At 43.7% G+C, this 25,767-nt stretch overlaps 2 protein-coding genes across 4 annotated transcripts; one reads left to right on the forward strand and one right to left on the reverse strand.

The window, feature by feature from the left end:
* Positions 1-1,225: 1,225 nt before the first annotated feature.
* Positions 1,226-19,924, forward strand: RABEPK (Rab9 effector protein with kelch motifs). 3 transcript variants are annotated; one of them, XM_022578749.2, is made up of 8 exons: positions 1,229-1,305; positions 2,524-2,588; positions 5,353-5,510; positions 9,540-9,692; positions 13,851-14,012; positions 16,552-16,701; positions 18,964-19,113; positions 19,402-19,892. In XM_022578749.2, the coding sequence occupies exons 2-8, from the start codon at positions 2,536-2,538 to the stop codon at positions 19,692-19,694; spliced, it is 1,119 nt and encodes a 372-aa protein (XP_022434457.1). In that variant the 5' UTR covers positions 1,229-1,305; positions 2,524-2,535; the 3' UTR covers positions 19,695-19,892. The 3 variants fall into 3 exon arrangements, with proteins under 3 accessions (XP_089769873.1, XP_022434459.1, XP_022434457.1); XM_089913747.1 differs by lacking the exon at positions 9,540-9,692 and having other exon boundaries at positions 1,226-1,305; positions 19,402-19,924; XM_022578751.3 differs by lacking the exon at positions 13,851-14,012 and having other exon boundaries at positions 1,227-1,305; positions 19,402-19,907.
* Positions 19,925-21,069: 1,145 nt separating this feature from the next.
* Positions 21,070-25,767, reverse strand: HSPA5 (heat shock protein family A (Hsp70) member 5). The gene is made up of 8 exons (XM_022578748.3): positions 25,395-25,767; positions 25,070-25,301; positions 24,495-24,632; positions 24,073-24,185; positions 23,585-23,975; positions 23,217-23,454; positions 22,746-22,913; positions 21,070-21,980 (listed from the first exon to the last, which is right to left on the reverse strand). The coding sequence occupies exons 1-8, from the start codon at positions 25,517-25,519 to the stop codon at positions 21,418-21,420; spliced, it is 1,968 nt and encodes a 655-aa protein (XP_022434456.1). The 5' UTR covers positions 25,520-25,767; the 3' UTR covers positions 21,070-21,417.

Below are 25,767 nucleotides of genomic sequence, written 5' to 3' on the forward strand. Positions count from 1 at the left end.
GTTTCCTCCAATTCCTAGGATAGAACAACTCAGCCCTCCTGATTGTGGGGTTCTCTGAAACGTAGACATAGGTGAGCCAGCTCTCCATTTTCAGGAAAGCCACAGGGAACCTATGGTTATGAAGGAGACCACAGTAATGTAGATGAATACATCTCACTCACGACTGGTGTCTAGAGTTCATTTACACCTAGGAATAGCATTACATTTTACATACAACCAGCTCTGCGCCAGTCACTGGACACTAAGCAGTTTATATACATTAGCTCATGTATTCCCCACCATAACCTTGTGACAGAAGTCTTATTAGCTCCATTTTACAGACCGGTGACACTGGGGCCCAGAGAAAAGTATCTTCCGCAAAAATAGATATTACCTTGATGAACTTTTTATTCCTTGCACTTTTTACAAGCGTACCTAGTTATTTGTTTTTCTGTTTAATCTCTCTCTAGTTTGTAAACTCCAGGAGGCCAGGGGCCAGGTTTGCCTGGTTCGGCATAGTGCCTGCTATAGTTACAAACGCGAATTATGGAATAAGTCAGCTCTTTAGGGCGCCAAAGCTTGAACTGGCCTAAAGACTGCACAGGGGGACTTCCCTGGTGGTCCAGTGGTAAAGAATTCACCATACAATGCAGGGGACGCAGGTTTGATCCCTGGTCAGGGAACTAAGATCCACATGCCGCGGGGCAGCTAAGCCTGTGCGCCACAACTACTGAGCCCGCGTGCCACAAACTACAGAGCCCATGCACCCTGGAGCCTGCGCACCACAACTAGTGAGAAAAAACCCGCAGGCCACAACTAGAGAGAAGCCCACGGGCCACAACTAAGACCCGACACATACCCAAATAAATTAATTAAAAAAAAAAAAAAGACTACGTAGGGAAATTTCACACCTAGGAAAGCACGCTCAACTCTCCCTTTCAGAAACCATTCTAACAACCGCTGGAACTGAAAATATCCTAGCTCCTTTAAAATAGCCCAAGGGATTTGGGTCACTAACTGGATGCCCAACCCCTGGCATTTCGCTTGTAAGTCGTCTCCAAGTAGCTCTGTCTTACTCAGCCAGGGAGGTAGGGCCCCAGGACGACCCGGCCAGTTTAGTTCTGGAGAAATACACAGCTGGGTCGAACCCAGGCCGCTAGGCCCCCTCCCGGCTCCCTTCCAAAGGCGCGCCCTGGGGACCCGGCCCTGGGCGTGCAGAGCGGTTGGCCGGGGCGCTCTTCCGGGGTCTGAAGGAGGGGCGAAGATCCAAGAGCCGCCCCTATTGGGGCGGAGCCACGGCCCCAGGACTGGCGTAAGCCGCCTCAGGTAATGCGGTCCGGAGGTGGGGGGCTCCGGGACCCCGGTTTGAAGCGTTCCCGGGCGGGGTGGGGCGGCGGCGCCGCATCCTTTAAGGGAGTGGAGTTGGGCTGGGTGGAAAGCACTCGGGAGACCTCCTCTGGCTCCGGCCTAGCCACACTGACGGAAAGGAATCGGCCTGTTCTCTCCTGACCCTGTCTCCTATCCCCTAGCGTTGCCAAGCGGGGATGGGACTGGGGGATGGACCTAACAGGGGCGACTGCTGGAAGTCCCGGTCCAGGTGAAGTTAACACCACTGAGCTTTAGGCTTTGGGGACAGCAGTTAGTGACTTAGGCTGAAGATTGGATTTATCCATTCACCTCCCAGAAACCTCATCCATTTTCTTTCTTCATTCACTCATCCCTCACTTCTGCTCTATGCCGGGCCTCTTGGTTGGTTCTCTGAATGAATCCGAGAGGCCCAGCTCGCTTGGAATTTAGTCTAGTGGAATTTATTCTAGAATCTAGAGAGTTTTAAATAGATAATTACATTCAGGGTTATCCCTGCAATGACGATAGCTTAATAGATACCTTCAGGTAGAGAATAAAGTAACTTGAGGATGTAAGTGGAAAGCAACAAATCAGGGAAGGTTTCACTAAGGAGGGGACATTTGAACTGGGCTTTGGAGGTTGACTAGGAGTTTTCTAGTTGACCAGAAGGGAAGGGACATTTCAGGTAAGGGAAGCAGCATAGGATGCAAGTTATGAAAGGGCCTGGCATTTTAGGGGAACAAATATAATAAGAACAGTTCAATATAGCAAGAAATTGTAGAGGTGAGTTCCTGAAAAGAAGGTTGAGACCAGAAGGCTTTGAATGTCATGCTGAGGCCAGGATTTATCCTAGAGTTCAGTATTTCTTGGCCTTTTAAAATGTTTTCTTTTGATAAACATAAATACCTTATGACCTCTGAAAATTATTTTGATATATACCCCTTCCTATGAAAACCACGGACACAGAAAACTTTAGGCAAAAAACAAAAAAACTCTGTAATGGGATTACGAAAGTTGTGTCATAGTTGCCTCCCAAATATAAGTTTATATCAAAAGGTTGGTAATGCTTATTCAAATTAATCAGGCCCTAGAAATTGGTACATCAACAGGAAAATTTTTAAAGAGGCAAGTAACCTGATCTGTGTTTTTTATGTAGAAGATAATTGTAAATGTCTAAAAAGTACCTTTCTTTCTTAGGCGTAGGACACCATGAAGCAGCTGCCAGTCTTGGAGCCTGGAGACAAGCCCAGGAAAGCAACATGGTCTGTAAGGAAGGATTCAAACAAAGAAACACATGAGTTTTTTTTTCATTTATAAGTACTTTACTAACAAATTTGATCCTCTATGAAAAAGGGTAGAGTTGAAACTGTCTGCGGTTTCTGGTAATTAGACTCAAACTGTCTGAGAAGGTCTTCAGAGGAAAGGTAGTGGGGCAATAATTATCACAGAGCTGTGTTGATTTTATTAAAATCCATTTGCCAGGAAGAGTAGGGCACTGACCATCTGGCATCCTCAGCTCCAACACTGTGTCTTCCCCCAAGCTCTAACTCATTTGTAAGACTTTCAGGGAATTGGATTTGGATTAAACTGGCTTCACTATTTCTTGAGCGCTTGTTCAACCAACCCTTCGTTCAGCAACTAACACTGGCCTGACAGGGCCACCGCTGTGTAGGTGCTGCAGGTACAAAGGTGAATAGTCTCAGTGTAGTGGGGGAACAGTGACCGGTGCTGAAGCAGGACGCACAGAGGGCTGTAGAGAGGAGGCAATGCTTCTGCAGGACCTTGGAGGAGAGCCCCTGATCTGGCTTCCATGCGTCCACTCTTGCTCTCTACACATCATAAATCTGATCATGGCATTCCCTGGTTGAAAACCTTTTGTGCCTCTCCATTGGTCTTAGGATAAAAACCAGAGTCCTTAAAATGGCCCACTGGGCCCTGCGTGATCTGCCCCTGCCTGTCTTTCCAACCTCAAGTCCCGTTACTCAGCCTTCGTTCTCTTTCTCTTCCTTTAATGTGGCTTGCACTGTCCCACTCAGGAACTGTATGTGCTGGTCCCTCTACCTGGATCATCCTTTCCCCCCATCTTTTGTCCCTCTCTTTGCCCAGCTAACTTCTACTCATACTTCAGATCTCAGTTCAAATGGGGCTCCTTCAGGAAGACTTCTTTGACCACCTCTGTCCCCACCTACCTCTCCTTACAGGGTAGGGTCCCCCTGTGATATGTTCTCATACTATATATCCTGTATATATCCTGTACTCCTTTATAACACAACTGAAATGAAATGGATATTTGGAAATTATCTGTTTAGTGTTTTTCTTCCCAACTAGTCTGTCAGGGCTGTAAAGGCAGGGACTTCTTTTGTCTTATTCACCATGTAGCTGGATGGCTGTGTGCTCTTGAATAAGTCATTTAACCTTTCTAAGCCACAGGTCCTCAGTTGTAAACCTCAGATGATGATAATAGTACTGTCCCCAGAGGGGTTTTGTGCAAGTTAAGTGAATCCAGGGTTGTGGCGAAGTTAGCAGCATGCATGGTATGTGGTTAGTAGTCATTCAGGTGACGATGTGGAATGTGTGAATCTGGACATCAGAAGAGAGATCTGGAAAAGAAATAGAGATTTGAAAGTCACTGATGAACATGTACGGTAGATGGGTGGTAATTGAAGCCATCAGTACATATAAAATTGATCAGGCAAGCAAACCTAGACTGAGAAGAGAACTCATGAGGATTGGGAGAAAGCTGGAGGGAAAGGAGTCAGAGAAGGAAACAAAGTGCAGCCAGACAGGTGGATAGAGAACCAAATGGAATGGGTGTGGGGAAGCCAGGTCAGGAGAAAGGTATGAGAAGGAGGGAAGAGCCAAGAGTACCAAATGCCAGAGAGGTCAGATAAGACTGGGCCTGAAAAACAGCTGCAGAGCTTTCTTTTCCAACCAGAAAGCTTGAAGAAGTGTGCTTTCTCAGTCAGCATTCAGAATAACTTTACAGAACAGAATGAATGGATCCTGTATTTGATTTTTCAAAGTCCTAGTTTTGTCTTCCATCAGGTCGAGCTTTATGAGTAATCTGGAAAAGCTCTTAAGAATCAGTGAATGGGGCTTCCCTGGTGGCGCAGTGGTTAAGAATCTGCCTGCCAATGCAGGGGACATGGGTTTGAGCCCTCGTCAGGAAGATCCCACATGCCGCGGAGCAACTAAGCCCGTGTGCCACAACTACTGAGCCTGCGCTCCAGAGCCCGCAAGCCACAACTCCTGAAGCCCGGGCTCCTAGAGCCTGTGCTCTGCAACAAGAGAAGCCACTGCAACGAAGAGTAGCCCCCGCTCACTGCAACCAGAGAAAGCCCGCGTACAGCAACAAAGACCCAGTGCAGCCAAAAATAAATTAAAAAAAAAAAAAAGAATCAGTGAATGACAGAGACTATTACATGGCAGAGGGAAGCATCACTGGCTAGTCGCAAGAGCTTTGGGGCTGTTCTCATGTGATTACACATAAAGCTCTAGCCATCGTTAACTGAGTCCTTCCTGCCATGTTACAAGATTGCATCTCATTCTTCACGGGTGAGAACTATTGCTGTCTTCATTTTACAAATGAGGAAACTAAGGTTCAGAAAGGTAAAGTGACTTCCAAAAGAGCACACATCAAGAAAGCACTTGAACTGGGACTTGAACTAGGTCTGTCTGAATTTGCAAATCATGTTCATAACTACTATCCTGTGCCAGGACACACCATTGGACATTTCTGGGTATCAGTTTCCCCGTCTACCAAATGAGGACAATTACTAGCCCAGGGCATCCCCACTAAGTTAATGTAAGATGAAAGTAGTGACAAAATTGAAAAGTCAAAGGTTATGTGCAAAGGGAAGGTACTGTTCATTAATTAGGAAAATGCTGCTTTGCTGGACATGATCTAAAATGACTGTGTATGTATAAGACCCTTCATTCTGGTGACTGTTCCATAAGGAATGCAAAGAACATACTGCTGCATTTATTCTCTGCTCAGGCCTCCTGAATATACCCTCCCTTTGGCAGGTACACCTTGACCCCGGTTGGAGACAGCCCCTGTGCTCGGGTTGGCCATAGCTGCTCATATTTACCCCCTGTTGGTGATGCCGAGAGAGGGAAGGTCTTCATTGTTGGGGGAGCAGATCCAAACAGGAGCTTCTCAGATGTGCACACCATAGATCTGGGTAAGACCAACAGCTGTGGGGAATTCCCTGGCGGTCCAGTGGTTGGGACTCTGCACTTCTACTGCAGTTTGATCCCTGGTCGAGGAACTGGAATCCTGCATGCCACTCGGCGTGGCCAGAAAAAAAAAAGACCAGCAGCTGCGGAGCACATGCCCTATATAGCCAGAGAGCAGGGCTTTGTGCTGCCAGCCATGACCATTCCTAAGACTATCAGTTCAGACCAGACAGTAGGGTTTTTCTCTGAGAAAATGAATGTCACTGAGAGGTCCCTAAGGTCTCAACAGACTCCAGGAATATATCCACCCAACCAAGACCTCCTTGATTTGGGGGAAAGAGTCCATATGGAGCCCTGGATAACCAGCCATTCATTCATCAACTATTTCTCTGGGAGGCATTGATGCCTCCACCTCTTCTATCCACATAGCCAATTAATCACCAAATCCTAAATATCTCTTATTTTCATCCATGTCTGTCCATTTGCACTGCTACTACTGTAGGCGAAGCATCATTATCTTTCAGCTAGACTGTTACAACAGCCTCCTCACTGGTCTGCCTGCTTCCAGGTTTACCTCCTGTACACTGCATTTTCCATACTTAGCTGAGTATTTTCTAAAATATAAATCTGATCATGTCACTCCCCAATTTCAGGCTATCCCCAACTTCATTTCTTAGCTCCCCCAAACCCACACTTGCTCCACTGAATATCCTTCAGTTCCTTGAACTCTTTTGGTCTCCAACCCTTTGCATATACAGTAAATGCCCTACATAAGAATGAGTTCTTTTCCAAGAGCTCACTCGTAAGTCCAGTTTGTTCTTTTTTTTCCTTAATTTTTTATTTTTGGCTGAGTTGGGTTTTTTCATTGGTGCACGTGGGCTGCATGTGGGCTTTCTCTAGTTGCGGCGAGCAGGGGCTGCTCTTCATTGCAGTGCACGGGCTTCTCACTGCGGTGGCTTCTCTTGTTGTGGAGTGCGGGCTCTAGGTGCACGGGCTTCAGCAGTTGTGGCTCATGGACTCTAGAGCGCAGGCTCAGTAGTTGTGGTGCACGGGTTCAGTTCCTCCACGGCATGTGGGATCCTCCTGGACCAGGGCTCGAACCCATGTCCCCTGAATTGGCAGGCGGATTCCTAACCACTCTGCCACCAGGGAAGCCAATCCAATTTGTTCTTAAGTCCAACAAAGTTAGCCTAGGTACCCAACTTTTACAGATAACGCCAGACATGTGAACAAACTTATGTGATTTGGACATGCGAATGCACGTTTACATCTTTGAAAGTTTGCAACTCAGAGGTTCGTATGTAGGGGACTTACCGTATTGTTCCCTCTGCTTGGAAGGCTCTTCCTTTTCCTTATCATCTGGCTACTATTCATCTCTCAGATCCCAGTTAAATGACACTTTCATCAGGAACCTTGCCCTGATACATCTGCCACTAGTTTAGGACTAGTTTAGGCACTGCCACTGTAAAGGAGAGACTCTTCTGTTTTCCTTCTCTATTCCCATGCCTCCTCTCAACACTAGTCTTCCGTACTTCCCTTCTGACTGACAGATGTGTGGGGATTTTCCCTCACACCAAATAATTCTGCAGCACCAGCTGGACGTCCTACAACTCAGTTCAGTTCTGCCTGGAATTAGCATCCGATTCCACAGATGAAGGGCTCAGTCCACGAGACTCTCCCTGCTCCCCTTCAGATGCCAATCACAAGTCCACCTGTGCTTCTGACCGACCAACTATAAATGGAAGGTTCCCATGTCACCCGCCTCAGGTTCCATTAATTTGCTAGAGAGGCTCACAGAGTTCAGGAAAATAGCCAATAGAAGAGATGCATAGGGCAAAGCATGTGGGAAGAGGCACTTCGTGCCCTGTCCAGGTGCCCCACCTTTGCAATACCTCCATGAGTTCACCAGCCTGGAAGCTCTTGCAACCCCTCTTTTTTTTATGGAGGGATAATTGAGTAAGTTATGACCATTGGTGGCTCTCTCCTCCCCCCGGAGTTGGGGGTAGGGGGCATTGTCTGGGGCTGAAAAGTTCTAACCCCGTAATGTAATGGTTAGTTCCCCTGGCAACCAGCTCCCATCCTTAGGGGCTTTCCAAAAGTCACCTCATTAACATAAACTCAGGTGTGGTTGACAGGGGATTTGTTATCAATAATAAAAGACACCTTTATCAGTCTTATCACTTAGGTCGTCACAGGGATTTTCAGAGCTCTGTGCCTGGAACAGATGAAGACCAAATATGTATTTCTTAATGTAAATCACAATGACACAACCACTCTCTGTGTTTCCATAGTATCCTGTACTTCCCCATCTTTATCCCCCTTCACAGCCCTTTTCACATGTGATTGTTTGTTGTCTGTCTTTTATATTGCTTCTCATTGTATTCCCAGCCATTACCACAGGGCCTGGCACAGAGTAGGTGCTTTATAAGTATTTGGATGAATGAATGAGTGACTACTATGTACCACACAATGGCAGAAGAAAATTGGTGTTTTGTTACATGTTTTGTTAGGTCTGTGTGTAACGTTGCTGTCTACTGTTGTGTTTTTTTTAAATAAATTTATTTATTTTATTTTATTTATTTTTGGGTGTGTTGGGTCTTCGTTGCTGCGCGTGGGCTTTCTCTAGTTGTGGTGAGCGGGGGCTACTCTTCGTTGCGTGCATGGGCTTCTCATTGCAGTGGCTTCTCTTGTTGCGGAGCACGGGCTCCAGGTGCGCAGGCTCAGTAGTTGTGGCTGGCGGGCTCTAGAGCGCAGGCTCAGTAGTTGTGGCACATGGGCTTAGTTGCTCCGCGGCATGTGGGATCTTCCCAGACCAGGGCTCGAACCCGTGTCCCCTGCATTGGCAGGTGGATTCTTAACCACTGCGCCACCAGGGATGCCCCTGTGTATTGTTTTGATCTCAGTTGTTTACTAACCAAATGTGCAGGAGAGTCTACATGTAAAACTTGAAGTGGTTTGGCCTCTCTTGATAATCTTGGAAGATCTGACATCCATATGCCTGTATGTCTACATGGTGACAGTTTTTTGCAACTGAGCTGCCACCTATCAGTGGGGCTCTCATTCTCCAATTTCCTCCAATCCTCTGTAGGCATTTGAATTTCTATACTCTGCACTAAGAAATCAAAGGTAAATTAAATCTCTTTCAGCTCTCAAGAAGCTTGCTGTCTAGTACAGTTACAATTCTTTCGTGACCTATTACTAGCTTTGTGACTCTGGCTAAACCACCTAAACCATCTGGACTTCAGTGTCCCATAAAACAGGGATAATAACTTGCTTCGCTTGGCACTTGTAATGATGTAACAAGATAATGCCTGTAAAGGTCATATGTAAGTGGTTTACTAATTAAAATAACTAATAAGTTAGGTATTAAGTCTGTGAAATTGTTTTAGCCAGAAGTCATTTACTTGCAGGTAATAGAAGCTCTCTTAAACCAGCAAAAAAAAAAAAAAGAAAGAATGAGAATCCAAAGGTAGAAGATTTGGCCTAGCCTCAGGAGAGAGTGGAAGCAAGAACTAGAAAGCTGTCAAAACCCATCTACTTCCCCCCTCACTCTCTTTGGAGAGATCTGCTTCTTTATGTAGATGTTTCATTCTTCTCTTCTCCATACTTTGGCTTTCTCTCCTTCTCCACATATGGTAGAAGATGGCCACCCAAACCCAGAAATCTGTTTGAATTCCAAATTCTTGGGAGAGAGGATCTGATTGGCCCATTTTGAGTCCAGTGACTACCTTTGACCCTATCAGTTAAGGCTAGAAAGTCAAGGTGTAGTACAACCAAGTCTCCTGGGATCTATCCCTGGGGTTGGGAGAGTGGGGACAGTTCCCATAGAAGAGGGTTTATGGATGAGTCAGACGCCCCCCCACCAAGTGTCTGATATAAAAATTTTTGGAGGTTGACCACATTCCCTTTAAGTGCTCTGATGGTTGTTCACTTATGCTTTTGACCCTTTTCTCCTCAGTACCCTCCCCCAAGTTTGTCAACCAGTATAAGCCATTGGCAGCCCCAATCTAGGAACTGGGTGAAATGTTTTCTAGGAACACACCAGTGGGATTTAGCCACCTCGGAGGGCCTTTTGCCCCGGTACGAGCATGCCAGCTTTGTTCCCTCCTGCACACCTCACAGCATCTGGGTGTTTGGAGGTGCCGACCAGTCAGGAAATCGAAATTGCCTACAAGTTCTGAATCCTGGTAAGTAGCCAAAGGTTATTTATTTACCAAAACGGATAAATAAATCCAATTCCAGTACCTGTACCAAAGTGCATTTGGATTGTACTGACTAATCCGCTTAACTTTGCTGACCTCATAGAAAATAGAAATTTTAACTTCTGGCAGAATCTGAAAAGAATAGAGTTACATTTTGTTTTCCTCGTAACGTGTACAAATTATCCATTTCTTAAAAGCCAAAGCTGGATGAGGCTTCAGAGAAAAGCTATGCCAAGTGGGCAACCCAGGTCCCACAAGGGGAAGTGACTTTCCTAAAGTTACCAGGGAGCCAGGGACTGGGGCAGGCTAGAACCCAAATCACCTACATTGGAGGTCTCAAATGGGGGCGATGGTGCCCCCCAGGGGACAGTTGGCTATGTCACACCTCGGGGCAGGGAATCAAGTGGGTAGAGGCCAGAGTCACTGCCATACATCCTGTAATGCACAGGAAGGCCCCTCACAATAAAGAATTATATGGTCTAAAAGGTCAGTAGTGCCAAAGTTAAGAAACCCTGATCTAGATCCTCCTAGTATGTTTCTTTTAGTCAGAAAGTGCAAAGCTCCTGACAAGTCTCACTGGCAGTTTTATCATAGAGGAAGCAGTTTGGGGACATCACTACTGCGAGGATGTTGCTGAACCACCCATAGGAGGTGGACCTGACTTTTTGTCAGTTAAAAACATTTTTTTTGTTGTGTTTCTCTTTATAAATATAGTTTATATTCATTGTAAAATATTTGAAAAGTGTAAATAAGTGGACAAAAGCCATCCACAATCCTGTGACCTAAGGCTATTAATAACAGTTCTGTGTACTTCCTTTCTGTCTTTTCTGTGCATTTTTATAAACCTGAGATCATCCTATTTCACCACTACGCTCTTGTATCTTTTTATTTTTAATTTCATAATTAGCACAGAAATAATTCCCTATTAATAAGGCTTTGTTGAAATCCTTTTTAATGGCTGAATCACACTTTTTAAAGATTTTTTATTTATTTAATTTATTTTTGGCTGCATTGGGTCTTAGTTGCGGCACATGGGATCTTTCTTGTGGCGCATGGGCTTCTCTCTAGTTGTAGTGTGTGGGTTTTCTCTCTCTAGTTGTGGCGCGCAGGCTCCAGGGCACATGGGCTCTGTAGTTTGCGGCACACGGACCCTCTAGTTGAGGCGCGAGGGCTTAGTTGCCCCGTGGCATGTGGGATCTTAGTTCCCTGACCAGGCATTGAACCCGCATCCCCTGCTTTGTAAGGTGGATTCTTTACCACTGTACCACCAGGGAAGTCCCTCAATTTTTATGACAATACCATAATTCCCCGGTTGTTTTTTTTTTAACATATAGGTTGTCTTCAGATTTTTATCATTATAAATAACAAAGCATTGAACATCTTTGTTCAGAACTCATTGACTGTATTTCAGATTATTGCCTTAGGGGCTTCCCTGGTGGCGCAGTGGTTAAGAATCTGCCTGCCAATGCAAGGTACATGGGTTCGAGCCCTGGTCCGGGAAGATCCCACATGCCACAGAGCAACTAAGCCCGTGTGCCACAACTACTGAGCCTGTGCTCTAGGGCCTGCAAGCCACAACTACTGGGCCCACTCACTACAACTACTGAAGCCCGCGCACCTAGAACCCGTGCTCCGCAACGAGAAGCCACCTCAACGAGAAGCCTGCGCACCGCAACGAAGAGTAGCCCCCGCTCGCTGCAAGTAGAGAAAGCCCACATGCAGCAACGAAGACCCAAAACAGCCAAAAATAAGTAAATAAAAAGAAAAAAAAAAGTGCTTCCATGTTTAAAAAAAAAAGAATTATTGTCTTAGAGCTCATGCCCAGAAATAAAAGAACTAGATAAAACACTGGACTTTAAGGATTTTAGTACATGCTATCAAATTGCTCTCCAGAAAGATTTTTTTAAAACTTTTTTTCTTTTTGGCTGCACTGCGTGGCTCGCGGGATCTCAGTTCCCCAACCAGGGATTGAACGCAAGCCATGGCAATGAAAGCCCAGAATCCTAACCACTAGACCACCAGGGAATTCCCTATCCAGAAAGATTTTTTTCAACTTATCCTCTCTCCAACTGTGTTTAGTAGTTCTTGTTTCACTCCTGACCAGTATCGAATTTATCATTTTTAAGCACTGCTAATTTGATAGGCAAAAAGCCCCTTGTATCTAATTGTTTAAATATGCATTTTGTTAATTACTAGGAATCTGGACATTTTTCACATAACAGTCAACTCTTGCCCAGTTCCCTCTATCGATAACAGGTTTATTTTTACAACAGCTGGTCTTTGTCATTTTGGGATAGTAACAGTTCCTACCTTGTTAAGTTTGGCAAGAATTTAAATTAACTCAAATCTGGCACATACTTAATGCTCAATAATTGTTGTTGTGGTTGATGTAGCTATGGTTCGACAGATGGAAATCAGTTCTAGATTGGACGGAGATCAGTTCCTTTGATTTTCAATGATGGCATCTATTTAAATAAAATACAGTGAGAATTTGGAAAGCTTTTGTCAAAGGAATTGATTTTCCACCAGATCCTTTTTCTCTCCTAGAAAGTATAGTTTGACACCATGCCCAAGAAATATGAAAGATGTAGGGGAATCATTAGTTGCTTTTGTTACTAAGGCGAGTTCCTCAGCTGGCTTAGAACTCCTTTCGTATTATTTGTGCTAACGTTTGGCTTGGTAGCCACACCATCCCAGGATCTTCTGAACTTGGAGGTTGTGCCCCTTCTAACTCCCCCTAAAATCCAAAAACTACCCAAGACCTGTAGCTATAGAGACAATTACATTATGCTTTGTTTTGGGTTTTTTTTTTTTTTTTTTTGTCCATGCAGCTTGCGGGTCTTAGTACCCCAATCAAGGATCGAACCCGTGCCCCCTGCAGTGGAAGTGTGGAATCTTAACCACTGGACCACCAGGGAAGTACCCATTATATTTTGGATATAGGCTGAGACTTGTTTGGTCTCCAGGTTCATGTTTTGAGTCCTACACATATTACACATGCTTCGTGCGTCACTTTTTATACTGAATGAAGACCTTTACAAAAGGCACAGAATTTCCCAGTCAAGAAATAATTCCTGGGAATTCCCTGGCACTTTCACTGCCGTGGGGTCAGGTTCAATCCCTGATTGAGGAACTAACATCCCACAAGCCATGTGGCACGGGAGGGAAGGAGGAAGGGAGGGAGGAAGAATTCCTGGTGTGTTGCAGTGGAATAAGTATGGGAGTTTTGACAGATCTGTGTTCAGAGCCCTGCTCTCCTACTCACTAACACTGTGACCTGGGAGAAAGGATTTAGACTTTCTGAGCTTCAGTTCCCCCATCTGCAAAGTGGAGATACTTTCCATCCACCTCCCAGGGTTGACTGAGGATGTCGGGGATGGCAGAGTGCTCAGGGCAATGATTCCGCACAAGGGAGGTGCTCAGTTACTGCTTGTGTTTCTATAAAATTCATGCTTCATTCTGGAAATAAATAAGCTTCTGTACACCTACCCACGTGGTGAAATTTTATTCTCAAGTCAGAAGAGTGGAAAATACATAGATCTTGGTGGTGTTGAAACAGAATTTGAATCCCAACTCAGCCATTTACTAGCCATGTAACCTTAAATGAGTGACTTAATCTGTCTCTGCTTCAATTCCTTATCTGTAAAATGAGGAAACTAGTATTTATTTAGTACTTACTGTGTAGTAGGGACAATTACTGCTACTACTGAAACTGTAATAATATTGTCTACTTTCTTTTAATGGCCACATATCCTGAGAAACTTGGCATATTTAGTTTCTTGCATCTAGTGGGAATGAATTTTAGCAGCTGTTGTGCTCCTCTGAATGGGCACAGGGCAGGGTAGTCAGTCATCAAAGGGGAGGAGGGTTCAGAGAGGATGTTTGAAGGCCTCCAAAAACAAACTGGCCTCATTCTTAATTGTACTTGTGGCTTTTCAATCTTGGGAATTTGGGTCTATCTGGGCAAACTCTAAGTATTGCCCCCTACCCCTCCTTGAATTTGGTGGCATGAGATCCCCGCCTAGACCTACACTGTCTGCCTTAAGGATTGGGGTTTGCAAAGTGACCTTGCCCAGCCCCAGAGTTGATGTCAGAGGCCCCTCAGCCTGGGTGTTTTAGATACCTACCTTCTCTGTGGACCAGAAACGAGGACTTGGACTATTCCAAAGGTGACCAGCCCACCACCATCCCCAAGAACATTCCACACGTCATCGGCAACCATTGGAAACCAGCTGTATGTCTTTGGGGGCGGAGAGAGAGGCGCCCAGCCCGTGCAGGATGTGAAGCTGCATGTGTTTGATGCAAGTATGGACTCAGGGGAACCCTGGGGCTGCCACTTACCTGGTCGGGGTTACCCCGGCCTGCAACTTACCCGATATAGGAAGCAGAGGTTAGAATATGACAACCTGGCTGTGTGTCTCACTTCTAGACTTCTTCAGTATATCCCTTAGCTGATATCTTCTACCCATAGCAAAATTTGCATGTAAAAAGGAATAATTGATCAATTTAAAAAATTTAAACAGTATAGTTTATAAAGCAAAAAAGTAAAATGTTGCCCCTTACACCTTTCCTTCCCACTCCCCAGACAGAGGTAAACGCTGTTAGCCATTCCTAATGTCTACCTCCAGATTTTTCTGTGCAATTATAAATCATATGCACATGTGTTTATGAACATCTATGAATTTTCTATGGATTTTGAAATTATATAAAAACTTTAAAACACACACATAGAATTATTAAATTATAAATGTTGGTCTGCCTCTTACTTTTGCAGGTCTAAGTGTAGATCTTAGTACTAGTCGAAAGTATAAACTTTGAAGCCATAGGACAGGGACTCAAGATCAGATCTGACATCTAGTTTCTGTATTACTTAAGACTAATTTCTTAATCTCTCTAGGCCTTAGTTTGCTGATCTGTAAAATAGAGATAGTAATAGTGCCTACCACAAAGAGTTGGAAAGATTAAATGAGATAATGTGATATAGTGCATAGCACAGTGCCTGACACATAGGAAGCACCTAATAAATAATCACTGTATTATCATTATTATTCCTTCATTTAATCACACATCACGGATCTTTCCTAAGTCAGAAATTTCCTTGCAAAGCATATCTTTCTGTGGGAATCCCTATTCATTCAGTCATTTTCCTATTGACTGACATTTTGCTGACAGTGTTACAGTGAATATATACATTAATTTCTGTACATGTTACAACATTTAATATGGACTAGATGCTAGGAAGTGGAATTACGTAGGGTCAAAATGGTATGAACATTTAAAATTGTGAGACCTCTTGCCAAATTTTTGTCTAAGCAGTATTTATTTACATTTCTTCCTCTTACTAGTGGGCATTTATGAATACTTTACAAATAGCATGTGACAAAAATAATTTTCATGTGTGTTTTTGCAGCCTTTTTTGAGAAAAGGCAAGCAAAATTTCAAACTTAAAAAGTTTAAGAATTAAGACACGTCACAGTATGACTTTATCCAGAAAGAATGAACTGTGTGATTCTTTTAAAGCGGTTTTAAATTTTTAAATAATATTGGTTTTGAATATATAAAACTGTAAGAGAAAAAAATATATATGTATATATATATAAAATACTGTCACCCCAAAATTGTTAACATTTAGGTACAACTATGGTGTGTTTTTTTTTTAAATAGCAGAGATAATTCTAGGTGTACTATTTGTATCCTGTATTTTTCACTTAAGCATTTCCCCTGTAATCACAAAGTTCTTTCAGTGTTTTTAATGAATACATAGTATTCTATCATGACTGTAGCAATAACTCACCCATTCACCTGTTGATGGACTTAGGCTATTTCCAGTTCTTCTCTATTACAAACAATGCTGTGGTAAACATATTTATGCATAAACTTTTTCTGATTATTTCAAATGTATTCTTTGGGACTCTAGGGGCTCCTTGAACAACCTTCAGGCATGTCACAAATGGTAATTCAGAGATAAGTTGTTTGGCAGGCTTTTGTCTCAGATAATTTTTGTAGCACTCCTTTAAGACTTATCTGGTATGTTGAAATGATTAATTTTCCTGAATTCTATATATGTACAATTTTGAAGAGATGAAGGGTTTTCAACACGTAAAATACATCTGCACTATTTGGATCAAACCCATATTAATAACTCTCATGTATTGAGTACTTTCTCTGTGCCTGTGCTTTCCGTATATTATCTCATTTAATCCACGCCTCAACCCTGAGAGGTAGGTATTATCAGGTAATTTCTCCTCATTTTACAACTACAGAAACTGAAGCTTATAGAAGTAACTGGTGCAAGGCCACATAGTTATTCAATGAAATAACCTGGTTTTAACTCCAAATCCCATGCTCTAACCATTATCCTATACAACCACTTCAGGAGGCCCTGCTAACTTTAAAAGTAGTCTATTTTTTTCTCCACCCTTCCAGCAAATCAATTAAGAATATTGTCTTAAAAAAGAGAAAACTCAAAAAAAAAAGAGAAAACTCTGAAGGCCTGTCCCAGAAGAAGTAGATTCATTCTTTTTAACTCTGTGGCAGTTCTAGGTTGAAGAAACTTAAGGGAGGTCTTTTTTTAATTCAAAGCAAGAAGTGGTTCCTTATTGCCCAGTAGAAGGGGCAGGCATATTAGGCAGTGAATTCTCCAGCCCTGGATGTGTACCAGTAGAGGCTGTAAAGGCTGTGGATGGAGGGAGGCCTGGGTTGGGTTGGCAAGTTGCAGTGAATGACCCCCCAGGTCCCTTTCTGCTTGGAGCATCTCTGCTTACTGGGAGGTGAGGCTTGGTATATTTCTCGGGTTCTTGCTTCATAGCTTTGTCATCTAACGTCACTGAATTTATTTTTCTAGATACCCTGACCTGGTCACAACCAGAGACACTTGGAAAACCTCCATCCCCCCGGCATGGTCATGTGATGGTGGCAGCAGGGACAAAGCTCTTCATCCATGGAGGCTTGGCAGAGGACAGTTTCTATGATGATCTCCATTGCATTGATATCAGTAAGTAGGGTGGAGGGCATGGGGGCTTGTCTGCTTAAGATTAAATAAAATAGCTTTGATTGACTAGAGCCTTGCTCTTGACCAGCCAGCAGAATCTTCACTAGATTCTGTGAAATGTGGCCTGAATAATAATAAGAAATAATAATAACAATAAAAGCAGGTATTTCTGTTTGCCATGTACCTACCCATTCATTATTTCTTATCCTTCCAACAACCCTGCTCTTTCATTAAAATTCATTATGCTTTGTGTTTCCCGACTGGATTTCTTTCAAGCAGTACCCATTAACCCCATGGATAACTTCTAGAGTGTGTCTGGAGGTGGACAACCAGAACTGTCACGCTAAATTGTTAAGAACACTGAGAAAAGGAAAGTTAGCAATAACATGAGAATTGTCTTTAAGTGTCTGAAGGGCTGATGTGCCCTAGAGAGCCTGGACTCTTTCTGGATCATTCTTGCAGACTATGAGCTCCTTTAGGGCAGAGACTTTGTCTCTTTTTTTCCGCCAGTGTATTTCCAGCATTGAGCACAGTGTCTGGCAGGTCTTGAGTGATGAGTGCATATCTGTTAAGAGTGGACAGATAGGGACTTCCCTGGTGGTCCAGTGGTTAAGACTCCGCGCTTCCACTGCAGGGGGCATGGGTTCGATCCCTGGTTGGGGAACTAAGATCCTGTATGCTGCACAGTGCAGCCAAAAAATTTAAAATATTTTTTTAAAAAAGTGGACAGATGAACAAATGAATATGTTCTGCGTTGCTCCAGACGACAGGAATTGGAACTATGGGCAGAATGCATGAGAACTGCTGTGCAATGTATCGGGCTACCTTGCCAAACAATAGGTTCTCTGGTTTGGTGACATCTGAGGCCAGCTGATACTGGCTGGGATTCCTGCATTGCCTAGGATATTTGGCTGGACTGGGTGATTCTCCCTTCCAACTCTGAGTTGCTGGACCCCTGCCTTGAACTGACAGATGGAAAATATCTTCACAGAAGCATTCCTTGCAAGCAGTCAAACAGAGTTTTAATGCTTATTTTATTTATTTTTTCTTAAAAAAATTTTCTTTTAATTTAGCTTTTTGGCTGCCTTGAGTTTTAGTTGAGGCACACAGGATCTTCATTGCAGCATGTGGGATCTTTCATTGCAGTGCACGGGCTTCTCTCTAGTTGTGGCGTGTGGGTTTTCTCTTCTCTAGTTGTGATGCACGGGCTCCAGAGAGCGTGGGCTCTTGTAGTTTGTGGCACGGGGGTTCTCTAGTTGAGGCACGCGAGCTCAGTAGTTGCAGCGCATGGGCTTTGTTGCCTCACAGCATGTGAGATCTTAGTTCCCTGACTAGGGATCAAACCTGCATCCCCTGCATTGGAAGGTGGATTCTTTACCACTGGACCACAAGGGAAGTCCCTTAATGCTTATTTTTAAAAAGAAAGTCCTTTTCTCTTATGCAAGGAACTACTTCCTAACTATTTTTCCTCCTTTCCAGCCCAGGTAGTTCTCTAAAACCTAAAATCCAGCGATATCCTGCCTCATTTAAATTCTTGTCTGAAAAGTTGCAACTACCTGCAGAAATAGGTTGGAAATAGGTGCTGAGGCAGCACATTACAGCACAGAGAACACAGGTTTTGGAGTCAGACCTGAGTACAATTCTAGCTCTGCCACCTGCTAGCTGTGGGATCTCCGACAACTCTCTTTCCCTCTCTAATCCTATTTCTTCATCTTTAAGAAGAAAGAAGGTAGGCAGAAGTAATAGCAATTGCATACCGCTATTAAGAGAATGAAGTAAGCAAGATACTTAGTGTCTAGCCAGTACTCACAAAGTTGCTTTTTAAGGAACTGTATTTCAAACATGCACGTATGTGCACATACAGGCATGCTTGCACACACAAAACACACACACACACACACACACACACACACACACAGTTGGAACCTCACCTACTTCTGGGCTCCAAAATACTTAATGGTGATGGTCACCAAAGACTGGATCACATTCCTCAGTGTGCTCCAAAGACCACCCACATCAGAATCACCTGGGATGCTTGTTAAAATTATGGATTACTGAGCCCCTCCCTCCCTCCCTGGACTAGCCAAACAGAATTTCAGCTCCCCCAGTGATTTTTGTGCACACCAAACCTTGCTATAGGATCTCTCAGAGCTCTCAGTGAATGAAGTTCAGTGATTGGTTTGCAAACTGCAGCAGTCTGACAGGTTAAGTTGGAAACCACAGTCTAGGCCATGTTGTACCTAAACACTTTCTATCTCTTGGCAGGTGACATGAAGTGGCAGAAGCTAAGTCCCACTGGGGCAGCTCCCACAGGCTGTGCTGCCCACTCAGCTGTGGCTGTAGGAAAGCACCTGTATATCTTTGGAGGGATGACTCCCACTGGAGCCCTGAGCACAATGTACCAGTATCACATAGGTGAGCAGGTGTTGTTCACTGTGAGTCTTTAAGCAAATATGACCATTCTTTGAAAAGTATCACAATGCTTTTTGGTCTTTCATTTTGGTCCCTCCACATCTAAATCCGAAAGAATGACAACCAAACTTTTAGGGAATGACATCATCAAAGCAGTAACAGTGCCATTAGGGGTTTTTCCCTTTTATTTCCTGTTTCTGTTAGGGCTCAGGTGATACAGCACATCACAGAGCATTTCTGGAAATTTCTTAACACAGACCCTTTTCTTTTTTTTTTTTTTTTCTAAAATAGAAAAGCAGCATTGGACCTTGCTTAAATTTGATACTTTTCTACCCCCTGGACGATTGGACCATTCCATGTGTATCATTCCATGGCCAGTGACATGTACTTCTGAGAAAGAAGATTCAAATTCTGCCACTCTAAACTGTGCTGCTGAGAAAGGGGATTCCACTGAGAAAGGAGTAACCCAAGGTGGTGACTCTCACGAAGAAGGTCAGACTGACACACTACTCTGTTTTGTGTTTGGTGGGATGAATACGGAAGGGGAAATCTATAATGATTGTATTGTGACTGTAGTTGATTAATAAAACCACATTTTTACTACTTTTAAATGTCAATTACTTTCAGAAAAGTTAAATGAAACCTTAGTTGTTTCATATCTCCAAAATCTTCTGCACTATATATCCCTCTGGCTTTTACCTACTTTGGTAGGTAAAGAGATGAACTGGATAGCCCAGGGCAAAAACCTCTATTATATAAAGAGTTTTACCAGCAATACAACCCAGGTAACTAATAGATTGGCTGATTGTTAAGAATACTAATCACAAAAATGTTGCAGAAATCCTAATTGCTAGATACAACAAAAGCTGCAGAAATTAGGGAGTGGACATTCACAGGCAGAAGTGTTTTTAATATTCATGAGCTGCTCCTCAGAAAGAGGTGCAGACTGTTGGCTCTTGGTAGTGAGAGCCACTGGCCCTTATCTGTCCCCACTATGCCCTATCCCACTGCACATAGCACTGCAGGTCATTTTTTTTGGCGGTATGCGGGCCTCTCACCCGTTGCTGCCCCTCCTGTTGCGGAGCACAGGCTCCAGACACGCAGGCCCAGCGGCCATGGCCCACGGGCCCAGCCGCTCCGAGGCGTGTGGGATCCTCCCGGACCAGGACTAGGGCATGAACCCGTGTCCCCTGTATCGGCTGGCGGACTCCCAACCACTGCACCACCAGGGAAGCCCTGCAGGTCATTTTTAACGTTTGTATGGACGTTGGCCTGAAGACCGTCTGTCCAAATGCTTTTGGGCAACGCAGCAGAGGTCCAGGCCTCAGAGTAAAACTATCACACTGTCAGGTCCTAGTTCTGCAAGTTAACTTTTCAGCTGGTTGCCCATCTATAAAATACCTATCCTTGGGCTGAATTGGATTTCATGTTAGCATGACAGCCTGCCCTTTATTGACCATACTTATTAAACTTTAGTAGGGCTAAATGTAGGTCACCATTCTAGATCCCACTCCTGTACCACTGAGACGGAGATTGACATAACTGAGGTTCAAAAATATACCTTCACATTCTAAAATTATGAATTGAATCCAGGTGTGTAACGTTATCATTAGTGATGCATCACTCTATCAAATCTCAAAGGAATCCAAGCAGGTATAAAGCATCATTAGTACTAAAAAGCCACCAGAAGGTTTTGAAAGGTAAGGGGAAATAGGAAATTTCAATAATGCTCAGGAAAACTCCATTCTTGGGCCCTGTAAAATGGCCCTTGCCTAGTTAAGGATATGGCTGAACCTCCCACCCCTTTTCTTAGATTAGGTTAGGCAGATTTCCAGAAATGACTGAATAAAAAAAAGTGTTTTCCTTACCTCAAAACGCCAAACACTCCCCTCAACCCAAGACTCTAACCTTAAAATAAATGACTAACCTAATTAGCTTATCACAAAAATTAGACCAGTGTAAATAACAAACATTTATTGGTGTCACTTATGGTAGAAAAAAGTTCCTACACCAGATGCACATGACCCAACTGTTAAATAGAACATTTTCAAGGTGAACACACATCCTTAACCCAGCTTTTTTACCCACTTTTGATGATAGCCAATTCTTCCTTGCCCCCCACCCCGAGACATGTGAGCAACTGCTAATGAAAAGCAGTAAACAGCCACTTGGGCTATATAGCATTTTCAACTCCACTCCAAGGTGAAGATTCCAATTACATTCGAGACTTAAGTTCTCTCAATTTTCTCCTAACGAAAGTTCCTGAGTCCAGTTATTTACAATATTACAGCACTAGCAGAGCAGTGTCTACAACTCGTCTTTGTCTGCTGGTTCCTCATCACCAGTTGGGGGAGGGCCTGCACTTCCATAGAGTTTGCTGATAATTGGCTGAACAATTTCTTCCAGCTCCTTCTTTTTAGCTTTGAAATCTTCAATGTCAGCATCTTGGTGACTTTCTAGCCACTCAATCTTTTCTTCTACGGCTTTTTCCATGGTCTCCTTATCTTCAGAGGAAAGTTTACCTCCCAGCTTTTCTTTATCTCCAATCTGATTCTTTAGAGAGTAGGCATAGCTTTCCAACTCATTTCTGGTGTCAATGCGCTCCTTGAGCTTTTTGTCTTCCTCAGCGAACTTCTCAGCATCATTGACCATCCTTTCAATTTCTTCAGGTGTCAGGCGATTTTGGTCATTTGTAATTGTGATTTTATTTTTGTTGCCTGTACCTTTGTCTTCAGCTGTCACTCGAAGAATGCCATTCACATCTATCTCAAAGGTGACTTCAATCTGTGGAACCCCACGGGGAGCAGGAGGAATTCCAGTCAGATCAAAAGTTCCCAGAAGGTGATTGTCTTTCGTCAGGGGTCGTTCACCTAGAAGTCACACACAAAAAACTTAGTTAGCTGTTACCGACAAACATTAGTACATCTGGATCCCTACGTTTCATTCTGTTAGAGCCTGTAGTGTCAAGGGCACTCTATCAACCTAGAAGTGGGTCAGTGTTGGGAAAGGAACAGTGAGTTAAGTTACTAGTAACTCTTAATTGAATTTCATCTACTTTATAGCAGTATGAACCCTTTACTTGTTCTTGTATTTTAATATTTATCTTTTTAATTTATTGATTTGGCTGCACCAGCTCTTAGCTGTGGCATGAGGGATCTTTTAGTTGTGGCATGCGAACTCTTAGTTTCAGCATGTGGGATCTAGTTCCCCGACCAGGGATTGAAACCGGGACCCCTGCATTGGGAGTGCAGAGTCTTAGCCACTGGACAACCAGGGAAGTCCTTCTTCTTGTATTTTTGAATTTACTTATTTTGGCCATACCGTGCAGCATGTGGGATCTTAGTTCCCCGACCAGGGATCGAACCTGTGCCCCCTGCAGTAGAAGCATGGAGTCCTAACCATTGGACAGCCAGGGAATTCCCCCAGAAGGTATTTTTTAATGGGAAAGAGTGCTAAATAACTAGATAAGAAATAGATTTTAGTACTGGCTCTACCAAACTCAACACTAGTTAAAGTAGGGCCCTCCCACCTGAAAATAGCAGATATTTCTTTCCCTAGACATTTCAATAGAGTATGTTAAAAGAAGTCAAGCTCTTCAAAAACATACCATGGTATTAACAAATGTAAGCAATTACCTTCATAGACCTTGATGGTAACAGTTGGCTGATTATCAGAGGCTGTAGAAAAGATCTGAGACTTCTTGGTGGGCACCACAGTGTTCCTTGGAATCAGTTTGGTCATGACACCTCCCACGGTTTCAATACCAAGTGTAAGGGGACATACATCAAGCAATACCAGATCACCTAAAAAGGTAAGTTAATCAAGCTAAGTTCTAATTCAGGAGTCACAGGAGCAATTCCAAGCAGACCCCACAAACAATACAACTTCATCTTCTCCATCTTGCCACTTGATTAGGTTCTATGCAAAATCATTTCAGAAGCAATGAATTAAATATAGTTGCTAAGGATCTTGAGACTGTGCCAGGTCTTGATCTCACTGTACCCTTGACTAGCTGTGTGAGCTTGCTGCTCATAATCTATTGCTTTCTAAAGCAGCAGCTAATTATACTCTGAAGCACTATGGAAGATGCTGTGACACTGGCTTACCTGTATCTTGATCACCAGAGAGTACACCAGCCTGGACAGCAGCACCATACGCTACAGCCTCATCTGGGTTTATGCCACGGGATGGCTCCTTGCCATTAAAAAACTCTTTAACCAGTTGTTGAATCTTTGGGATTCTAGTAGAGCCACCAACAAGAACAATTTCATCAATATCAGACTTCTTTAAATCAGAATCTTCCAGCACTTTCTGGACAGGCTTCATGGTAGAACGGAACAGGTCCTAGAATAAGTGACAAATTACTGTGATGATGCCTGTCATACCCAGGTATAGTCAAAATACCTAAATGCATTGTCCCAAACTCAGACAGTCTAACTAGATCTCATTAGCAAAGCAAAAAACAGGAACATACCATGTTTAGCTCTTCAAATTTGGCCCGAGTCAGGGTCTCAGAGAAGTCTTCTCCTTCATAGAAGGACTCAATTTCAATTCTTGCTTGATGTTGAGAAGACAGGGCCCGTTTGGCCTTTTCAACCTCACGCCGGAGTTTCTGCACAGCTCTGTTGTCTTTCCGAACATCTTTGCCAGTTTTCTTTTTGTAGAGCTTGATGAAGTGTTCCATGACACGCTGGTCAAAGTCTTCTCCACCCAAATGAGTATCTCCATTAGTGGCCACGACTTCAAAGACACCATTATCAATGGTGAGAAGAGACACATCAAAGGTTCCACCACCCAAGTCAAACACCAGGATGTTCTTCTCCCCTTCCCTCTTATCCAGGCCGTAAGCAATAGCAGCTGCTGTACTGTTAGGAGAATGAGAAAGAAAAAAAATAAATGACTTAGTTAAGTCTACCTTTCCCCATTTGGCAAATATGCCATATTTTTTAATTTAACACTTACGGCTCATTGATGATCCTCATAACATTCAACCCAGCAATAGTTCCAGCATCTTTGGTTGCCTGGCGTTGGGCATCATTGAAATAGGCTGGTACAGTAACAACTGCATGAGTAACCTAAAATGATAACAAAAGATAATTAAACATATTTTATCACACGGCTTAACCTTTATTTAAGTTACAGCCAAACCATCGCTTTATTAAGATGGGTATAATATATAATTTTATACCCATGGATTTGCAAGCATTAAGTGATAACACATGAAAGGCGCTAGTATTTTGTCTGGCTACAGTAAAGCACGCAAGTAATTAAAACTGATGCATGGATGTCATTCAGATTTTTAAAACGATGAAAGCATCAACACAACACAATCAATCAAGAATAGTAATAATAAAACTGCTCGACAATGTTCTAGAAATACTTACCTTCTTTCCCAAATAAGCCTCGGCAGTTTCCTTCATTTTAGTGAGAACCATGGCAGAAATTTCTTCAGGAGCAAATGTCTTTGTTTGCCCACCTCCAACATCAACTTGAATGTATGGTTTAGTTTTCTTTTCAACCACCTATTTTAAAGAATAATTATTTTCAGACGTAGAAGCAATGACATTTTAAACTTTAAAAAGAGGAATGTCTGAGACCCACTTCTTCCCCCACAGTTTGGTTTACTTTGGTCCTTTGGAGCTGAATATTGAACAGAAATACTTTAAGGAGTATAGGTGCCTGATAATTACAATCCTCTTCAGTTTTAACCAGTCTCTTAATGCTAAACTATCGCGGACAGAGTAGTTACGCATGAAATTTCTTTGCCAACCTAACTTTCTTAAGTTCTGTAACACACTGAAACTATTAAATAAAAATTATAGATACACCATGTCTGTATCCTTTTTGCTCATCTCTGCACTGTTTTTCAGTAACTTCTTAATCCTAAATACTCCCACCACCACCCCCACTTTTTTTTTTCCTCTCACTTTCTATTTAGAAGAGAAAAACCAGGTCGAACCTTGAAAGGCAAGAACTTGATGTCCTGCTGCACAGACGGGTCGTTCCATGTACGGCCGATGAGCCGCTTGGCGTCGAAGACCGTGTTCTCAGGATTGGAGGTGAGCTGGTTCTTGGCTGCATCGCCGATCAGACGCTCCCCTTCAGGAGTGAAGGCCACATAAGACGGCGTGATGCGGTTGCCCTGATCGTTGGCGATGATCTCCACGCGGCCGTTCTTGAACACCCCGACGCTGGCGGAAAAACCGAACAGAAGAAATCAGCGACGCTCACGGCAGCCCAGGAAGCCACTCCACATTCTCCCCTTTTCCACAAACCCCACTTACCAGGAGTACGTGGTGCCCAGGTCGATACCGACCACCGTGCCCACGTCCTCCTTCTTGTCCTCCTCCTCCGGCCGCGCCGCGCCGAGCATCAGCAGCAGCACCGCAGCCACCAGGGAGGGCTTCATCTTGCCGGCACCGTCGTCCACTCACTCAGCAGGCAGGCAGGGCTTCGCAGGCAAACCAGCCACAGGCCGCAACACAAGAGCGCACCAAGGTGCCCGAGCCGAGGACGACACAGCCCGGGGTCAGGAGCAGCAGCGTACAAGGCGAAGGGCAGGTACGGAACTGCAGGCCGCGGCACCTACCTCTCACACGCACGAAAACCCCAATACAACGCGCCTGTGAGAGCTCAGTCAGCGTCGACCGCGCCGTT

The sequence above is a fragment of the Delphinapterus leucas genome, chromosome 6, assembly GCF_059928025.1.
Source record: "Delphinapterus leucas isolate spDelLeu-1000000601 "Yukka" chromosome 6, BTC_Dleu_Yukka2, whole genome shotgun sequence".
Lineage (NCBI taxonomy): Eukaryota > Metazoa > Chordata > Mammalia > Artiodactyla > Monodontidae > Delphinapterus > Delphinapterus leucas.